General features: G+C 43.2%; 1 protein-coding gene across 1 annotated transcript; it reads left to right on the forward strand.

Moving 5' to 3' along the window:
• RPL6 (ribosomal protein L6) lies at positions 1–6,833 on the forward strand (the record flags this gene model as incomplete). Its single annotated transcript, NM_001044542.1, is given in 7 exon segments — positions 1–19; positions 917–1,141; positions 1,222–1,320; positions 3,265–3,408; positions 4,363–4,411; positions 5,648–5,832; positions 6,643–6,833. Coding segments are annotated over 6 exon segments (855 nt in total). The 3' UTR covers positions 6,796–6,833.
• Between the last annotated feature and the right edge of the window lie 13,732 nt (positions 6,834–20,565).

Here is a 20,565-nt window from a genome sequence, read left to right on the forward strand (position 1 = left end):
CTCTTTCCCATCTTGCAAGGTAAGAATGGCGGGGTTCTCTGCAAGACTCGATTTCAGGACCCCTATCCTTCGCCATCCTAACTCGGAGGGTATCAAGTCGACATCTGCGGGGTGTCGGACGCGTCAGGGCCAACTGGGAGACCTCCTAGACGCTTATTTATCTCGCTTGGGTTTACAATGGGGCACGTAGAGGGTGAAGCAGAATGCCGAATAGGCTCTGGCAGCCCGGCACCCTCCCGGACTGAAGGAATAGGTCCCTCCAGGGATCCGTAGCGGGCTAGTGGGCTTCAGGGGCCAGGGCGACAGCGCGCGTTCCGGAATCTCGAGTTTGGGTTCCAGAAGACGCCGCCGAGCTTGTCCCAGCCACGTTGTGTATTTGAGTCTGTGGCCAATGCTGATTTTCCCGTCTCCACGTCTGTGACCGGAAGTCGCTCCTTGCGCTTTGCGCTTTTTTCAGTTTGGGCAAATCGTGTGTGTCTTCGCCTTCTAAACAGAATTTCTTGAGTGAGACAGTTTGATAAAAGCAAAAGCCCTGAAAGCAAATGATTTCAAGTTCTATCTTCGGCATCCTAACTGGAGATTGGTAAAGCTCTGTTTCTGGACTTCTAGTTCGCAAAAGAGGAATGGAATAGGGACTTGTGACTGCTAAATATGCAGCAAGCACCTAACAGGTGTGGGATAGTCTTCAGTCTTCAGATCGTCCAAAAAGTTACAGTGTATTGGGGAGACAACCGTGATGGATGTTGCAGACGTGGGAATTTGGAGGAAGGCCTATGGTCTTGTAGTGGGAGGGATGTAAAGGATGTTAACAGCTAGTTGAAGAGGGAGGATGAGGACTTGTCCCCTAGGAAGTCTGTTCATGTACAGCTCTGAGATAAATGGTGAAATGCCTTCTTTAAAATGTACCCACTGGTAGATGGCGGGTGAAAAAGCTGAGAAGCCAGGAACTAAGGAGAAAAAGCCTGAAGCCAAGAAGGCTGATGCTGGTGGTAAAGTTAAAAAGGCTAAGAAGGTTAAGAAGGGGAAGCCCCACTGCAGCCGAAACCCTGTCCTGGTCAGAGGAATTGGCAGATATTCCCGATCGGCTATGTATTCCAGAAAGGCTTTGTACAAGAGGAAGTATTCAGCAGCTAAATCCAAGGTAAGGAATGAGGGGAACCACTGACCATTTGGTCTTGAAGTGTGCGACTCTGACTTTTTGATGCATTTGTGCCCTGATAGGTTGAAAAGAAAAAGAAGGTGAGAGTTCTTGCTACTGTCACAAAACCCGTCGGTGGTGACAAGAATGGTGGTACCCGAGTTGTTAAACTTCGAAAAATGGTAAGATTTCTGGAATATTGTAAGTTGACTGTTCGCCAAAGTTTGAAACTTGTGTGGGGTTTTAGAAGTTTTTGTTTACCAGAGATTTACTAATGGAGAATAGTGTGAGTTCTGAGTTTGTGCAACTTGACATTATTCAGAGTTAAGTTTCCGTGCTTTGGTTCTTGTAAAACAGGAATAAAGGTTTGCCTCACAGGGTTGCTGTGAGACTTTAAAATGAGAGCCTAGGAAGCGGCCAGGCCTGTAGAACGTGTATCCCCTAGAGCAGTGTGTCTTGGCCCCTCTTTACTGTGCACAAGACCCAACATTTTCTCTGTGAGGAAGAAAGGTTCGCTCTGTGATTTCTATTATGGGAATATTCCCAGATATAGTACACTTCCCAGTTGAATGATAACTGCACCAGAATGAAAATGGCACTTTGGTCTCATCTTGTCACAGGTTTTTGTGAGCTGTTTTTAAATTAGGTATTAAATGTTTGTGGTAAAAGCAGGACTGTCCACTAAAATAATAAGAGTTAGAAACAGGTGTTATCGTGAGGTTAGCAAAATAGGTTTTATGGGGGCAGTCTTATTACAATAAATGAACTGACAGTCCTGATCTAAACTAATGTCTATGGTTTTAAACAATTTGTTTTTCTTTCTGGACAAGATGGGAATAATGCATGATAACGTGAAGCATCTGGACCTTTTTTTTTTTTTTTTTTTTTTTTTTTTTTTTTTTTTTTGGTCTTTTTTGCCTTTTCCAGGGCTGCTCCCACGACATGTGGAGGTTCCCAGGCTAGGGGTCTAATTGGAGCTGTAGCTGTGGCCTACACCACAGCCACATCAACGCCAGAGCCGAGCAGAGTCTGCAACCTACACCGCCGTTCATGGCAATGCTGGATCCTTAACCCACTGAGCGAGGCCAGGGATAGAACTTGCAGCCTCATGGTTCCTAGTCAGATTTGTTAACCACTGAGCCACAACAGGAACTCCTGAACACACTTTGAATTGGAAAATAAATCATGTCCTTTTCATAACATGCAGAATGTGTCGGGCATGTGTTTCTGAAGAAGTGTAGTTTACATTAGAGGTTGGGAACCCCAGAAAAGCTTGAGAGTCAGTGCTACACGGACAATGTATAATGAATAGCTTGTCATGTAATCACTAAAATTTTATTTAATCCCGAATTTACAAAGGTAACTTGCTTGAACATTTAATCCTTCAATTAAGTGAATTCAACCCTATGTTTTGCCTTTAAAGTTGTAGAAGCAGGGAGGTCCCATTGTGGCTCAGGGGTGACAAACCATACTGGGATCCGTGAGGACATGAATTCATTCCCTGGCTTTGCTCAGTGGGTTAAGGATCCGGTGTTTCTGTGATCTGTGGCGTAGGCTGGAAGCTCCAGCTCAGATTCAGCCCCTAGCTTGGGAACTTCGACATGCCATGGTGCAACCCTAAAAAGCAAAAAATAAAATAAAGCTATAGAAGCAGAAATAACCTTTTTCATCTTTAAAATTATGGAAGTGAGAATGCAGTGGTTTTTGGGGGGTTTGTTTTTTTTGTTTTGGGGTTTTTTTTTGTTTGTTTTTGGTCTTTTTGCCTTTTCTAGGGCCGCTCCTGAAGCATATGGAGGCTCCCAGGCTCGGGGTCGAATCAGAGATGTAGCCACTGGCCTACCCGAGAGCCACAGCAATGCCAGATCTGAGCTGCGGCTGCAACCTACACCACAGCTCATGGCAATGCCAGATCCTTAACCCACTGAAGCAAGGCCAGGGATCAAACCCGAAACCTCATGGTTCCTAGTCGGATTTGTTAACCACTGAGCCACTACGGGAACTCCTGCAATGTTATGAATAGTGTTTCAGGTAACTTAAGAGGGTATAGCAAGTTTTGCTGACCCTACACCAGCTCTATTGATTTGACAAGCTTACTTTAGTAAGTTATACCTATGGGTTCTCTCCAGCCTAGATATTATCCTACTGAAGATGTGCCCCGAAAACTGTTGAGTCATGGCAAAAAACCCTTCAGTAAGCACGTGAGAAAACTGCGGGCCAGCATCACTCCTGGGACCATTCTGATCATCCTCACCGGGCGCCACAGAGGCAAGGTGAGCAAAGCACCTATGCTTGTGGAGCTTCATTTCGGTTTGCTTGAAGTGCTTGCTCCTCATAATGCTAGTGCTCTATATCGGGTTTCCTTATTTACCTGTGTTAACTGTAGTTGGTAGAGGGAGGCTCTTTGGGATTGCGGGGGGGGTAGAATCCAGTCACTAGCATAACGTATTTAATCAATAATAGACTAATTTATTACCATTTTCTGTTGTTGTTAACACTTGTTACAAATGATTTGAAAAGTCCCTATACCCAAAAATGTTTGTGTATTTGGGTCACTTCCTTAAGATGGATTAGCAGGGATAGAATTACTGAGTTAAAAGATATTCATGTGTTTTGGGTTTTTTAATGTTATGAGTAATGGCTGCAGAGTTCCCGTTGTGGCTCAGCAGTAACAAACCCAACTAGTATCCATGAGGATGCGGGTTCTATCCCTGACCTCACTCAGTGGATTAAGGATCTTGGCATTGCCATGAGCTGTGGTGTAGGTCAGTCATGGCTTAGATCCTGTGTGACTGTGGCGTAGGCCTGCAGCTCAACCCCTAGCCTGGGAACTACCATATGCCCTAGGTGCAGTCCTAAAAAGCAGGGGCTGGGGCAGGGAGTAATAGCTGCTTGGAGTTCCCACTGTGGCACAGTGGATAAAGAATCTGTAGTGGCATATATTGCAGCTATGCCTCCGATTCAGTCCCTGGCCAGGAAATTCCATATGCCAAGGGTTCAGCTATTTAAAAAAATAGAAAAAGTAATGGCTGCTCATTTTAAGAAGTCAAGCAAAAAAAAAAAAGTATTCATACCTTAGGGTCACCTCTGTTTGGTGAAGCAGTTGCTTCTAAAACTGCTGGGAAAGTGATTATTAGATTTTAGAAATTTCTTTTTCCAAATTTAGTAGCTTCTGATTTGATTAATTCTAATTGTGGAACCAGCTAATGTTTCTTTGTAATTTACAGAGGGTCATTTTCCTGAAGCAGCTGAGCAGTGGCTTGTTACTTGTGACTGGTAAGGAAATCTTGGGATTTAATGTTTTGAAACTTGGAGGTATCTCCTCCATTTTAAGTCTTATTGAGAAGTAATTTGCATGCATCAGTATTAAAAGTTGAAGGTATACAGGGCAATGGTTTGATTTACATATATTGTGATTACCACAGTAGGTTCAACATTAAAAAAGTGTCTAGGAGTTCCCTTTGTGGCTTAGTGGTTAACGAATCCGACTAGGAACCATGAGGTTGCGTGTTCAATCCCTGCCCTTGCTCAGTGGGTTAAGGATCCGGCGTTGCCGTGAGCTGTGGTGTAGGTCATGCAGACACGGCTCGGATCCCACGTTGCTGTGGCTGTGGCGTAGGCTGGCAGCTACAGCTCTGATTAGACCCCTAGCCTGGGAACCTCCATATGCCATGGGAGCGGCCCAAGAAATAGCAAAAAGACCAAAAAAAAAAAAAAGTTTCTACATTTTATTTATTACTTTTGTCTTTTCTAGGGCTGCATCTGTAGCATATGAAGGTTCCCAGGCTAGGGAATTTAATCAGAGCTATAGCTGCCGGCCTACACCGCAGCCATAGCAACACAGGATCTGAGCCCGCGTCTTTGACTCACACCACAGCTCATAGCAACACCGGATCCTTAACCCACTGAGCAAGGGCAGGGATCGAATACGTAACCTTATGGTTCCTAGTCGGATTCGTTAACCACTGAGCCACGACGGGAACTCCAAGCTTGAGTTTTTAATGCTTTCAGTATACTCTTTCTCCTACCTAAGTAGAAATTGCAGTACCATGAGATTCTTCATCCTGTTTGACTGCCTTACATACATGTGAGTTCTAAGGAAGCAGGCATTAAAATATGTGTGGCAACATATTACCAAGAAATTGCCTCCTAAAATGCATATTGGTTGGCTAATAACTCCAAGAAATGCATCCTGCATAGAGGTGTTACTTGGTCCCAGGATGGAGTTTCTTATGGAGAGAGGAAAAGCAAACTTTTTGCTCCAGAAGACAGTGCTTAGTTTAAATCTGTCATTAAGACCAGTGATTTTTGACCAAGCTGTATAAGTGACTGTGATCTCTCCCAGTCTGGGTAACTAAGATTTGGGGAGTGGGTGAACCTTGGACAAACTGAGAGCTTAAAAGAAGTCTTGATGCTGACAGTAGAAAGAGCAGTTAGGAATTTCTTCAGATCTAGAGAAAAGTTAGATCTTTGCTTCCCCTTTCCCTCACTATATTGGTTTTCCCCCCTTAGGACCTCTGTCTCTCAATCGAGTTCCTCTGCGTAGAACACACCAGAAATTTGTTATTGCCACCTCCACCAAAATTGATATCAGTGGAGTAAAAATTCCAGAACATCTCACTGATGCTTACTTCAAGAAGAAGAAGCTGCGTAAGCCTAGACACCAGGAAGGAGAGATCTTCGACACAGAGAAAGAGGTAAGCTTCTGTTTCTGTCTTTACCTCTAATAGCTCTGGCTCCCCTCATTGAGTAAAAATAAGAGTGAGGTTAAAGACTTTTAAAAAAGAAAGCGTTTCTGCTGTGGTGTATTTGCATTGCCACAGATATGGCCAAAAAAATATATAGCTTGAAATAATGAGTATCTGGGAAATGATACTGTTCCAGATTCTGCTGAATTCAGTAGTCTGCCACAGCAGTGCTAGATCTGAGCTGCGTCTGTGACCTACACCACAGTTCAGGCCAACGTTGAATCCTTGACCCACTGAGTGAGGCCAGGGATCAAACCCACGTTCTCATGGATACTAGTTGGATTTGTTTCCACTGTGCCACAACTCCCTAAATTTAGTAGTTCTCAGTGGAAGCTAGGACCTTAACTAAGAATCTTGAGATTTTGGTGGAACTCTATGAACCTACTATTCTGTTGAGAATTTACCCTCGTTTATCTTTTGTATATCAAAGTAGACAAAAGAATAAGAGTTGCTGTTATATTAAAAATAGGTTATGTTTTGGAGTTCCTCTGTGATGCAGTGGGTTAAGGATCTGGCGTTGTCACTATTGTGTTTTAGGTCACCGATGTGGGTTTGATCCATAGCCCAGGAGCTTCTGTAGGCTGTGGGCTTGGCCAAAAATAAAATAGGTTATGTTTCACAGCCTACCAAGGAAAGGATTATCAGAGTTGATGACTTTGAAATAATCGTGGGATTGAGTACTTGTGAGATGGGATTTCTTAGTTGACCTTGGAGTTTGATACTTGTGCCTACATTTAAATGATTTTTCTCTTTGTCTAGAAATACGAAATTTCAGAGCAGCGCAAGGTTGATCAGAAAGCTGTGGACTCACAAATTCTGCGAAGAATCAAAGCTGTTCCTCAGCTCCAGGGCTACCTCCGCTCTGTGTTTGCCCTCACAAATGGGATTTATCCTCACAAGTTGGTGTTCTAAACCTCTTACAAAGAACACAATTAAATAACTGATCCAAATTCTTTGTGTCTTTTTTTAATCCTACCTGGTGGTGTGGTATGACTCAGCCAGCTTGATGGGATGTCAGCGTTTATCTGCTGAGAGGAGTAGGGTTGGGGAGAGTGGTATCAGCTGCAGTGGAATTTCCTCTTCATCCTCTTTGGATCAGCACAAGTCAGCACTAACTACGTGGATAAGAAAACAGCTGCGGCCTCTTCAGGCCACAAACTTTGCTCCCTTTACCTTCTCCCTTTTTTAACCAAAAACTGCATACTGTACATGCTGTTAAACAGATAATAGTTCATGGAAAGTGAAATACTGCCACTCATGTAGTATTTCCTTCTATGGATATTTGGGTTTCCAATATTTGTAATTAGATCCCCCCTGCCATTCAAGAGGAGAGTAGGCCTCTGAAACCTTTTGTAAGTTGAAATGGCATAAAATGAGGGAATTACCTTAGGACACATCTTGCTAATAGATGAGTAAGATGAGGTAAAAGGCAGACAGTCAAATTTATGGTTCCTGCTGCTTAGATGCTAAGCATCTAGGGGAGGAGCTTGGTGCCACTCCCACTGTTGATGTTCTGCCTCTGCAGTGGCTCCCCACAAGACAAACTGCTGTGTTCCCCTTTCGCCTTTTCATAAAAGTGAATAGTTGAAATAGGTACAAGTGAAGTTTTTTGGTTAAAGCGAGCTTTCAGCAAGCGGAACCCATGAGTGGGATGTTACAGATAACAAAGTATACATACTGATGGGCGAGAACCAAGTAAGAATTAACTTTGTAAGGCAAAGAATTTCAACAGTTTTGGTAGATGGTGCCAAACTGCCCTCTGTGGAAATTGTACCAGTTTATGTTCATATATAAGAATTCTCACACATTCTTAGGTATAAGCTCTCTTGTGTACTGGGTTAAAGATCCAGAGTTGAAACTACAACTGGTTGCTGCTGTGGCTCAAGGTTCCATCCCTGGGCCAGGAACTTCCATATGCAATGGGTCATCAAGCTTGGGTATTCGGCAGTGTGTGGGTGAAAAATGATGGGTTTCTTTGTGTTGGTTTTAATGACATAATTTGTACTTGGTGAAATTAATGATTTCTTTAATGCGCAGGGTGCTGACTACTGTCTGGGAAGCACCATCACCCAAGTTACTTCAAAGTCAGTTCCCACTCCTAGTAACCACTGGTCAAATTTGCTTTTTTCCTAATTTTGTCTTTTCCAGAATATACGATGTGTTTCTCGGTGTGTCCTTTTTTTTTTTGGTCACAGCAGTGACCTGAGGCGCTGCAGAGACAATGCTGGACCTCTAACCCACTGTGCACCAGAGAACCCTGCAAATCTCTTAATGTCTGGCTTAATAGATAGCCAGCTTCTCTTATTTGTATTTCTCGTATTTGTTTCTACATTGAATCTGTTGCAGTTATCACATGCCTCTGGCAATCCATTCTACACTCACAAGAGGATAAAAGTGAAAAGACATTGTCTTAGTAGCAGAATGACAAATGGCTTTCACATCATGGTTGCACCTTTTTTTATTTCTGTCTTGTCTTTTCCAGGGCCGCACCCACAGCACATGGAGTTTCCCAGGCTAGGGGTTTAAGCCACAACCACAGCAATGCCAGATCCAAGCCGCATTTGTGACCTACACCACAGTTCACGGCAACACAGGATCCTTAACGCACTGAGCAAGGCCAGGGATCGAACCCGCGTCCCCATGAGTGCTAGCAAGGTAGGTTAGACGCTGAGCCACAATAGGAACTCCCATGGATTCACTTTAAGAGTCTCAGGGATGCTAAGGATTCCTGGATAATGCTTAGAACCACTGCACTAGCCCCTTCCCAGGTCACCAGGAAATCTTTGAGGTTGTCTTTTTCAGTCCACCTGCTTCCTACACCTCTGTGTATCTGTGCAGTGTTTAGGGCTGGGAATTCCATACCTGAATGCTTCTTGAGCATCCAAATACCACCTGTTTAGGTTTTCTGTTGCTGTTGTAACAAATTACAGCAAATTCTGTGGCTTAAAACACACCAATTTAGGAGTTCCCATAGTGGCTCAGTGGAAACGAATCCACGTAGGAACCATGAGGTTGTGGGTTTGATCCCTGACCTTGCTCAGTGGGTAAAGGATCTGATGTTGCTGTGAGCTATGACATAGGTTGCAGATGTGGCTCGGATCTGTGGCTATGGTGTAGGCCTGTGGCTTCAGCTCCAATTCGACCCTTAGCCTGGGAACTTCAGTATGCCACGGTTGAGGCCTTAAAAAGCAAAGCAACACAAAACAAAACAATTTATTCTCTTACAGTTCTAGAGATCAGAAGTCCAAAATGCATTTTAGTGGCTAATGTCAAGCTGTTGGTAGTGAGCGGCCCACCCATATTCACTCCCCCCCCCTTTTTTTTCTTTCCTTTAGGCCGCACCATGCAATGTGGAAGTTCCCAGGCTGGGGAGTGAACCTGAGCTGACAATGCTAAAATCCTTAACTGCTAGGCCACATGGGAATTCCCTGGATCTCTCCTGTAAGGACCACTGTGGTTACATCCCAGTTGAATAATCCAGGGTATCTCTCTGCGAAGACCATTCTCTCTATTCACAACATTTCTGACACCAAAATGTGTGGACTTCCCGCAACAAGCAATTCTCCAATTCTCTGCAGATACCAACCGAAAATCCTATAATTCAAATCTGATGCTACCCACCTGGAGCTACCATGGACAGGTTAAGGTCTCGGTCCCATAAGACTGCCCATCATGGGTGCCAGTATAAGTGGTGGGTCCCCAGGTCACTCGTACTTCTGCCTGATTTGGCTACAAATTTAAAGTTCCCAGGACTTCATTCTCAGGTTTGATAAATTGTTATAGTGGCTCACAGAACTTCACTTAAATTTTTTCACCAGTTTCCTATAAAGGATACACCTCAGGAACAGCCAAATGGAAGAGAAAAACAGGGTAGGGTAAGGGTGGTGCTGGGAGCACAGAGCTTCCATGCCACCTCTGGGTGCCCCACCCTCCCAGCACCTTGATATATTCACCAGCTGAGAAGTTCATCAAATCTTGTTCAAGAGTTTATTTATTTATTTTTCTTATTAAGGCTGCACCCTTGGCATATGGAAATTTCCAGGCTAGGGCCTGAATCAGAGCCGTAGCTGCCAGCCTACATGGCAGCCACAGCAAGGCTAAATCTGAAATACAACTGAGACCTATCCAGAAGCTTGTGGCAACACTTGATCCTTAGCCCGCTGAACTAGGCAAGGGATCAAACCCACATCTTCATGGATACCAGTTAGGGAACTCCTTTTCAAGAGTTTTATTTATATCAAAGCTATGCTGTTTAAGGGTCAACTGTACATTCCATTGTGGTCAAATTGTATGAACTGTTTGCAAACAATTATTTGGTAATCGTAGATATCCATATTTTAAAATAGTATGTATGGTCTTACATGGCTTGCATGTAACCTAAATACTCCTTGTAAGACCACTGTTTCTGTCCAGTCAATTACTTTGTTAATTGTGCTCTTCAAATCTTCTTTGGATTTATGCATTTTGGTTTTTCATCTGCTGTACTTATCAAGCAGAAATTCAAAAATTGCAATGTTTATGGTTTTGCCAAAAAAAAAGAGTTAATATTTATAGAGCTTAATCACCAGTACCACCATCTCTTCCCCACCTTTCCTTCAGTCTGGGTAGGGCTGAAAATTCCAACTTTCTCAACACTTGGTCTTTCTGGTGACCAATCCCATCCTGAGGCTAGGTAGAGGTCCTACCCTAAGATATCTCATTAGCATAAACTCAGGTGAGATCAAAAAGTGCTCATTATGAGAGTTCCTACTGTGGCCCAAAGGGATCAGCAGTCCCCCTAACCTGGCACAGAGGGTAAAAGGATCTGGCATTGCAGCTGCGGCATAGATCGAGACTGCGGCTGGGATCTGATTCCTGGCCCAGGAACTCCATATGCCATGGAGCAGCAAAAAAAAAAAAAAAAAAAAAAGAAAAGGAAAGAAAATAAAAAGCTCCTTATGAATAACAAAAGTCACTCCTATCACACAGGAAATTCTCTGGATTTTAGGAGTTCTGTGCCAGGAACTCAGGACAAAGAGAAAATAGATTTTCTGTTATATGGCCTTCCCCATCTCAAGATCTTTAACTTATTGACATATGCCAAGTCCCATTGGCCATATAAAGTAATATTTACGAAGTAGAGGGATTAGGACAGGAACATACCTTGGGGAGGGTATATTCAGCCTATATCACCTGGTCTGGGGAGGGTTCCTGTTCCATTCCAGGGCCTGATTCTCAGCTTTAGAAGATCCAAGTATTAAGCAGACCCCAGTGCCATGCTCCATTTATATATTTGGAAATAAAAATAGTGTTAGGAGTTCCTGTCGTGGCTCAGCAGAAACGAATCTGACTAGCATCCATGAGGATTCGGGTTTGATTCCTGGCCTAAGCTCGGTGGGTCGGGGATCTGGTGTTGCTGTGAGCTGAGGTATAGGTCACAGAGGTGCTTGAATCTCGTGTTGCTAGAGCTGTTGCTCTGATTCAACCCCTTGCTTGGGAACTTCCCTATGCTGTGGGTGTGGCCCTAAAAAATAAATAAAATAAAATAAAATCAGTGTCAAAGTGGAAAACACAACAAAGTAAGGAAAGGCAACAATGTTCTGAATTTCCCAATACATTGTATAAGAATAAAATTGGAATTTCTTTGGGGAAAAGGTGTGGAATAAGTCATTGCTTTTGGATTGGAAGAATCAATATTGTCAAAATGACTATACTACCCAAGGCAATCTACAGATTCAGTGCAATCTCTATCAAATTACCAAGGACATTTTTCACAGAATTTGAACAAAAAAAAATTTTTTTTTTTGGTCTTTTTGCCATTTCTTGGGCCACTCCCATTGCATATGGAGGTTCCCAGGCTAGGGGTCTAATCGGAGCAAGCTGCCAGCCTATGCCAGAGCCACAGCAACGTGGGATCCGAGCCTCGTCTGCCACCTACGCCACAGCTCACGGCAACACCAGATCGTTAACCCACTGAACAAGGGCAGGGATTGAACCCGCAACCTCATGGTTCCTAGTTGGATTCGTTAACCACTGTGCCACAACGGGAACTCCTGAACAAAATATTTTAAAGTTTGTTTGGAAGCACAGAAGACCCAGAATAGCCAAAGATATCCTGAGAAAGAAAAATGGAGCTGGAGGAATCTGGCTCCCAGACCTCAGACTATACTACAAAGTCATTAAAACTGTATGATACTGGCACAAAGATAGACATATAGATCAGTGGAACAGGATAGAAAGCCCAGAATTAAACCCACGCACCTACAGCCAACTCATCTATGACAAAGGAGACAAGAATATACAATGGAGAAAGGACAGCCTGTTCAATAAGTGGTGCTGGGAAAACTGGACAGCCACGTGGAAAAGAATGAAATTAGAACACTTCCTAACACCATACACAAAAATAAACTCAAAATGGATTGAAGACCTAGATATAAGATCACACACTAGGAGTTCCCGTCATGGTGCAGTGGTTAACGAATCCGACTAGGAACCATGAGGTTGCGGGTTCAGTCCCTGCCCTTGCTCAGTGGGTTAATGGTCCGGCGTTGCCGTGAGCTGTGGTGTAGGTTGCTGACGCGGCTCGGATCCCGCGTTGCTGTGGCTCTGGCGTTGGCCGGTAGCTACAGCTCCGATTCAACCCCTGGCCTGGGAACCTCCATATGCCGTGGGAGCGGCCCAAGAAATAGCAACAACAACAACAAAAAAAAAGACAAAAAAAAAAAAAAAAAAAAGATCACACACTATAAAACTCTTAGAGGAAAACATAGCCAAACACTCTCTGACATAAACGACAGCAACGTCTTCTCAGATCCACCTCTTAGAGTATTGACAATAAAAACAAAAGTAAACAAATGGGAAGTAAACTTAAAAGTTTCTGCACAGGAGTTCCCGTTGTGGTGCAGTGGTTAACGAATCCGACTAGGAACCATGAGGTTGCAGGTTCGATCCCTGGCCTTGCTCAGTGGGTTGAGGATCTGGCGTTGCCGTGAGCTGTGGTGTAGGTCGCAGACGCGGCTCGGATCCTGCGTTGCTGTGGCTGTGGCGTAGGCCGGTGGCTACAGCTCTGATTCGACCCCTAGCCTGGGAACCTCCATATGCCGCAGGAGCAGCCCAAGAAATGGCAAAAATTCAGAGAAAAAAAAAAAAAGTTTCTGCACAGCAAAGGAAACCCTAAACAAAACAAGAAGACAACCCACAGAATGGGTAAAAATCTTTGCAAATGAAGCAACTGACAAGGGATTCATCTCCAAAATTTATAAACACCTTCTGTAGCTCCATACCAAAAAAACAAACAACCCCATCAAAAAATGGGCAGAAGATCTAAACAGACACTTCTCCAAAGAAGACATATGGATGGCCAAAAAACACATGCAAAGATGTTCAATATCTCTCATTATTAAAGAAATGCAATTCAAAACCACTATGAGGTACCATCAGCCAGAATGGCCATCATTAAAAAGCCTACAAACAATAAGTGCCAGAGAGGGTGTGGAGAAAAAGGAACCCTAGTACACTGCCGGTGGGATTGTAAATTTGTGCAGGCACTGTGGAAAACAGTATGGAGATTCCTCAGAAAACTCAAAATAGAACTACCATTTGATCCACCAATCCCACTCCTGGGCATCTACCCAGAGAAAACCATGACTTGAAAAGACACATGTACTCCAGTGTTCATTGCAGCACTATTTTCAATAGCCAAAACATGGAAACAACCTAAATGTCCATCAACAGAGGAGTGGATCGAGAAGATGTGGTACATATACACAATGGAATATTACTCAACCATTAAAAGGAACGAAATACTGGCATTTTTAGCAACATGGATGGACCTAGAAATTATCATGCCAAGTGAAGTCAGCCATACAATGAGACATCAACATCAAATGCTTTCACTGACATGTGGAATCTGAAAAAAGGACAGACTGATCTTCTTCGCAGAACAGATATGGACTCACAGACTTTGAAAAACTTATGGTCTCCAGAGGAGACAGTTTGGGGGGTGGGGGAAAGTGCTTGGGTTGTGGGAAGGAAATCCTGTGAAATTGGATTGTGATGATCATTATACAACTACAGATGTGACAAATTCATAAATTAAAAAAAATAGAACACTCTCTAACACCATACACAAAAATAAACTCAAAATGGATTAAAGACCTAGATATAAGACCAGACACTATAAAACTCTTAGAGGAAAACATAGGCCAAACACTCTCCAACATAATCGACAGCAACATCTTCTCAGATCCACCTCTTAGAGTAATGACAGTAAAAACAAACATAAACAAATGGGACCTAATTAAACTTAAAAGTTTCTGCACAGCAAAGGAAACCCTAAACAAAACAAGAAGACAACCCACAGAATGGGTAAAAATCTTTGCAAATGAAGCAACTGACAAGGGATTCATCTCCAAAATTTATAAACACCTTCTGTAGCTCCATACCAAAAAAACAAACAACCCCATCAAAAAATGGGCAGAAGATCTAAACAGACACTTCTCCAAAGAAGACATATGGATGGCCAAAAAACACATGCAAAGATGTTCAATATCACTCATTATTAAAGAAATGCAAATCAAAACCACTATGAGGTACCACCTTACATTGGCCATAATGGCCATCATCAAAAAGTCTACAAACAGGAACTTTTGTGGCTCCGGGGTTAGCAAACCCTACTAACATCTGTGAGGACTAGGGTTCCATCCCTGGCCTTGCTCATTGGGTTAAGGATCTGGCATTGCTGTGAGCTGCGGTGTAGGTTGCAGATGCTGCTCAGATCCCACGTTGCTGTGGCTGTGGCATAAGCAGGGGGCTATAGCGCTGATTCGACCCGTAGCCTGAAAATCTCCATATGCCATCAGTGCAGCCCTAAAAGACAAAAAAAAAAGAAACAAACAAACAAAAAAAAGGCTACAAACAATAAATGCTGAAGAGGGTGTGGAGAAAAAGGAGCCCTATTACACTATTGGTGGGAATGTAAATTGATGCAAACACTGTGGAAAACAGTATGGTGATTCCTCAGAAAACTAAAAACAGAATTACCAAATGATCCAATAATTCCATTCCTGGGCATCTATACAGAGAAAACCATGACTCGAAAAGACACATGTACTCCAATGTTCCTTGCAGCACTATTTGCAAGAGCCAAGACATGGAAACAACCTAAATGCCCATCGACAGAGGAGTGGATCAAGAAGATGTGGTACATATACACAGTGGAATATTATTCATCCATTAAAAGGAACGAAATACTGGCATTTTAAACAATATGTATGGACCTAGAAATTATCATGCTAAGTGAAGTCAGCCATACAATGAGACACCAACATCAAATGCTTTCACTGACATGTGGAATCTGAAAAAAGGACAGACTGAACTTCTTTGCAGAACAGACTTTGAAAAACTTATGGTTTCCAAATGAGACAGGTTTCAGGGTGGGGGGATGCACTGAGGGTTTGGGATGGAAATGCTGTAAAAATTTGGTTGTGATGATTGTTATACACGTATAAATGTAATAAAATTCATTAAGTAAGTTAAAAATTAGCATGCACTAAATTAAAAAAAAAAATTCATCGAGGATTTCCCTGGTGGCTCAATGTGTTAAGGATCCACTGTCATCACTGCTGTGGCTCTGGTTACTGCTGTTGCTCGGTTTGATTCTTGGTCTGGCTGGGGAATTTACGCATGCTGTGGGTGTGACCAAAAAAATTCACTGAGTGCAGGTCAATAGAAAATGGTACAGAGGTTAAAGTTATAGCTTTGGGGATCCAATGAACTTGGATTTGAATCCTAATTTAGCATTTTGCTGCTTATCCATTTACTTTTCAGATCATTAACATGATAATAATGGCAAATGCTATGCTTTGACTACATGCCAAGCACTTTAAGTATACACTTTTTTTTTTTTTTAATCTGTTTAGTGCCGCACCCTCAGCATATGGAGGTTCCCGGGCTAGGGGTGGAATCAGAGTTGTAGCCGCTGGCCTACACCAACAGCCACAACCACACTGGATCCGAGCCACATCTGTGACCTTCACCACAGCTCATGGCCACAACACCGGATCCTTATCTCACTGAGCGAGGCCAGGGATTGAACCTACATCTTCATGGATACTAGTGAGATTTGCTTCTGCTGAGCCATGAGGGGAGGGGTTACCACTTAAAGTTTTTGTAGCAGGGGTGTGTTTGTAAACTTGTCAGAATTGGAAATTCCAGTGCCGTAAGGCCTCTTGTGCCCACAAGGAGGCGATAGAGGATGAAGCATCGTTCAAGGTGCTGATTCATCCATTGCCAGTTGTACTTCCTGCTGCTTCAGCTTTGGCTTTTCATCAACGTAGAGGCTTGTTCCTTAGTTACTGCAATCAAGGGAGTTCTAAGGAGAATTTCTCCCTCTTCATTTTCAAATATCATTGTCATTCTATTTCTTTTCTCTGCCGCCTCGTAGACCCACCAATGACCTGAAAGAATCTTCCCTGAAATTAATTTTAAATACCAAACCAACAGAAAAACAGAGCCGATCAGATCACTTGGAAAAAAAGATTTTGAGTAGGTGTGTGTGTTTCCTCTTTGAGGCTGTGATTAGTGAGATGGAAATAATCAATCTCGCCCACAGGTTCTGTCAGATGTGTGTGCCTGTGTTTATTTAGCAGATTATGCATGTGTTTTTCCCCTGATGTTTTGAAAGGTCTTAAAAATTAACATGGCTGCTTTGGTGAAAGCTATTTCAAGCTCTATTAAGGTTTATCAAGGACCCCTTATCTTCATGCTACACTCGCATTTTTGTGGGTCTGGTAAGGATTACAGACTCATTTTAGACAGTCAGCTGGTGCAGAAAAACCAGGAGAAGGGAGAGATATTGCAATACCCCAAGGGGGGCCCCAGCTTGAGCCCAGGCCAGTGAACATCACGTCAGCAGCTGGGGCAGCAGGGAGGTGGTTTCCATCAACAAACTTGCTCTCTCTTGGGGAGATGCCTCCCAGGGGAAACTGAAGTCCAACTTATTCAGAGCGCTTCTTTCTTCCTTTTCTTGCTTCCTCGTTGCTTCCAACATACAGTTGCCCAGCCAGTACCTTCTCTTACTCCTTTTTCCATCCCAGTCTTTTTTTTCTTTTTCTTTTTTGAGTAGCACCCGTGGCATATGGAAGTTCCCAGGGGTGGAATCAAAGCTACAGCTGCTGGCCTAAATCATAGCCACAGCAATGAGGGATCCGAGCCACATCTTCGAAAGCACACCACACCTCATGGCAATGCTGGATCCTTAACCCACTGATTGAGGTCAGGGATAGAACCTGCATCCCCATGGATCCTAGTCAGGTTCGTTACCACTGAGCCACGACGGGAACTCCTCTTTTTTCTTTTTCTTTCTTTTCTTTTTTTTTTTTTTTTTTTTCTTTTTGCCATTTTCTTGGGCCACTCTCGCGGTATATGGAGGTTCCCAGGCTAGGGGTCGAATCGGAGCTATAGCCACCAGCCTATGCCAGAGCCACAGCAACGTGGGATCCGAGCCGCGTCTGCAACCTACACCACAGCTCACGGCAACGCCGGATCATTAATCCACTGAGCAAGGGCAGGGATCGAACCCGCAACCTCATGGTTCCTAGTCGGGTTCGTTAACCACTGCGCCACGACAGGAACTCCCTCTTTTTTCTTTTTGACTGCATCCAAGGCATTCGGAAGTTCCTGGGCCAGGGATTGAACTAGTATCACAGCTGAGACCTGAGCCACAGAAGTGATAATGCTGCATCCTTAACCCAATAGGCCATCAGGGAACTCCGAGCCCCCATTTTCAAACAGAAGAATGGAAAGGACAATTCCAAAGAAAATGAGTGAATTCATAAACCTTTCCTCTCTATGATTCTATGAATGTATATTTCCTCTGTGTGTGTGTTATCTTGACCAAATCTGGATTCTCTGCCTCCAGGCTTCCAGCATAGAAATCTTTTGAGCAGGGACTTTCTTTGTCTTGCTGATCTGTTCTAGAAATTCCCAGTAAATGGTCTTTTTCCAGAGGGGGTTCTATAAATATTAATTCATCAGCTGCCTCATCGTGGTCCAGTGGCAGCCATGCAGTCCTATGACTAATTAATTACTGTTGCTAAAATATTCATTATGCAGCCTAAAAGACTTTCAGCCCTGGATATGTGCTGTTTGCATTAAATGAAGTGAAGGACAATAGAGACTGTCCTCAACTTAGTATGGTTTGACTCACAGATTTTTCAACTTTATGATGGCGCAAAAGCGATACACATTCAGCAGAAACTGAACTTGGAATTTTGAATTTTGGTTTTTTTTCTGAGCTAGCAATATGTGGTTAAGAATTCCTCTCATGATGCTGGGCCAAAGCAAGCTGCAACACCCAGTCAGTCACTTGACCTCTAGGTGACCAACCTATAGACTTACAACCATTTAGTATCTATGCAACCATTCATTTTTCACTTTCAGTACGGTATTCAATAAATTATATGAGATAGTCAATACTTCATTATAAAAGAGGCTTTGTGTAAGATGATTTTGCTCAACTATCAGCTAATGTAAATGTTCTCAGCTTGTTTAAGGTAGGCTGGGCCAAGCTACAATGTTTGGTAGGTTAAGAATGTTAAATGCAGCAGTTTCGGTTGTGGCTCAGGGGTAAGGAACCCTGAGTAGCAGCCATGAGTTTGATCCCTGGCCTCGCTCAGTGGGTTAAAAGTCCTGTGTTGCTGTAAGCTGCGTGTAGGTCGCAGATCTGGTGTTGTTGTGGCTATGGTGTAGGCCAGCAGCTGCAGCTCTGATTTGACTCCTAGTCTGGGAACATCCGTGCGGTGCGGATTCAGCCCTAAAAGGACAAAAAAAAAAAAAAAAAAAAAAAGAATGTTAAATGAATTTTCTACTTTCAATATTTTCTTTTTTTTTTTTTTTTTTTTTTTTTGTCTTTTTGCTATTTCTTGGGCTGCTCCCTCGGCATATGGAGGTTCCCAGGCTAGGGGTCCAATCGGAGCTGTAGCTACTGGCCTACACCAGAGCCACAGCAACGCTGAATCTGAGCCGCGTCAGCAAGCTACACCACAGCTCACGGCAACGCCGGACCATTAACCCACTGAGCAAGGGCAGGGACCGAACCCGCAACCTCATGGTTCCTAGTCGGATTTGTTAACCACTGCGCCACGACGGGAACTCCTACTTTCAATATTTTCAACTTATTATGGGTTTATTGGGAGATAGCCCCATCATAGATCAAGAAAAAGCTGTAGTTCCTGGCCTTTTTTTTGTTTTTGTGTTTTTAGGGCTACGCCCATGGCACATGGAAGTTACTAGGCTAGCAGTTGAATCGGAACTACAGCTGCTCACCTATGCCACAGCCACAGCAAAGAGGGATCCGAGCCGTGTCTGCAACCTGCACCACAGCTCATGGAAATGCTCAGTTGCAATCCTTAACCCATTGAGTGAGGCCAGGGATTGAACCCACATCCTCATGGATGCTAGTCGGATTAGCTTCTGCTGCACCACAATGGGAACTCCCAGTTCTTGGCATCTTGACTCATTATCTTGAAGTATAAACAATATGAGGAGGAAAATTGTTCTTTGAGCCACACAAGAAGGTCATTTAAATTCCAAAACCTGAGCATTAAAAAACTGTGATGGTTGCCATTAGATTTGGAAGCTGTGAACAAGAAGAAAGAAGGGTTTGGGGAGTTCCCTTGTGGTACAGCGGGAATTAAATATCCAGGATTGTCACTGTAGCATCCTGAGTCAAAGGAACTGAAATATTCTGATTCCTGGGGCTCAATAAATTATTAAAAAATTTTTCGCTTTTTTGGAGTTCCTGTTGTGGCTCAGCAGTAATGAACCCAACTAGTATCCATGAGGACTTGGGTTTGATTCCTGTACTCTCTCAGTGGGTTAAGGATCTGGCATTGCCATGAGCTGCGGTGTAGGTTGCAGATGCGGTTTGGATCTCGAGTTGCTGTGGCTGTGGCATAGGCTGGCAGCTGCAGCTGTGATTCAACCTCTAGCCTGGTAACTTTCATATGCCGAGGGTGCAGGCATTAAAAAAATATTCTTTTTTTGCTCTTTTTAATTTTTCAAAAGCAGTGCATCCTCCAAGATGAAAACTTGGAGTACATTGCAAAGTACAAACCACAAATCTCCAGTCACCTATAAATGCACTGCTAAGATTCACCCAAATGTTATCAGACATGATACTTTCCCTGTCTTTTCTTTTACACCTACAGCCATACAAGCATATAATTTAAAAAAATGCAACTGGGAGTTCCCGTCATGGCGCAGTGGTTAACGAATCCGATTAGGAACCATGAGGTTTTGGGTTCGATCCCTGGCCTCACTCAGTGAGTTAAGGATCCAGCGTTGCCCTGAGCTGTGGTGTATGTAGGTCGAAGATGTGGCTCAGATCCTTCATTGCTGTGGCTCTGGCATAGGCCGGTGGTTACAGCTCTGATTAGATCCCTAGCCTGGGAACCTCCATATGCTGCAGGAAGTGGCCCTAGAAAAGACAAAAAGACCAAAAAAAAAAAAAAAAAGCAATCATACGACAAATACAATTAAATAGCAAAATCTGCGTAATATTTTAACTTGATATTTTCCCTTTAGCAATATAACATGAAAATATGGTTTAATGTTTTCATAGACATTATTCTGAATGGCTTCATAATATTCCTTCTTATGGATATATCATTATTATAATTAACCAGTCCCATATGTTTGGAT

This window comes from Sus scrofa, chromosome 14, assembly GCF_054392235.1.
Source record: "Sus scrofa isolate SSC_HxYL_T2T_F1_AM1 chromosome 14, Sscrofa_HxYL_maternal_Yorkshire_Landrace_v2.0, whole genome shotgun sequence".
Classification (NCBI taxonomy): Eukaryota; Metazoa; Chordata; class Mammalia; order Artiodactyla; family Suidae; genus Sus; species Sus scrofa.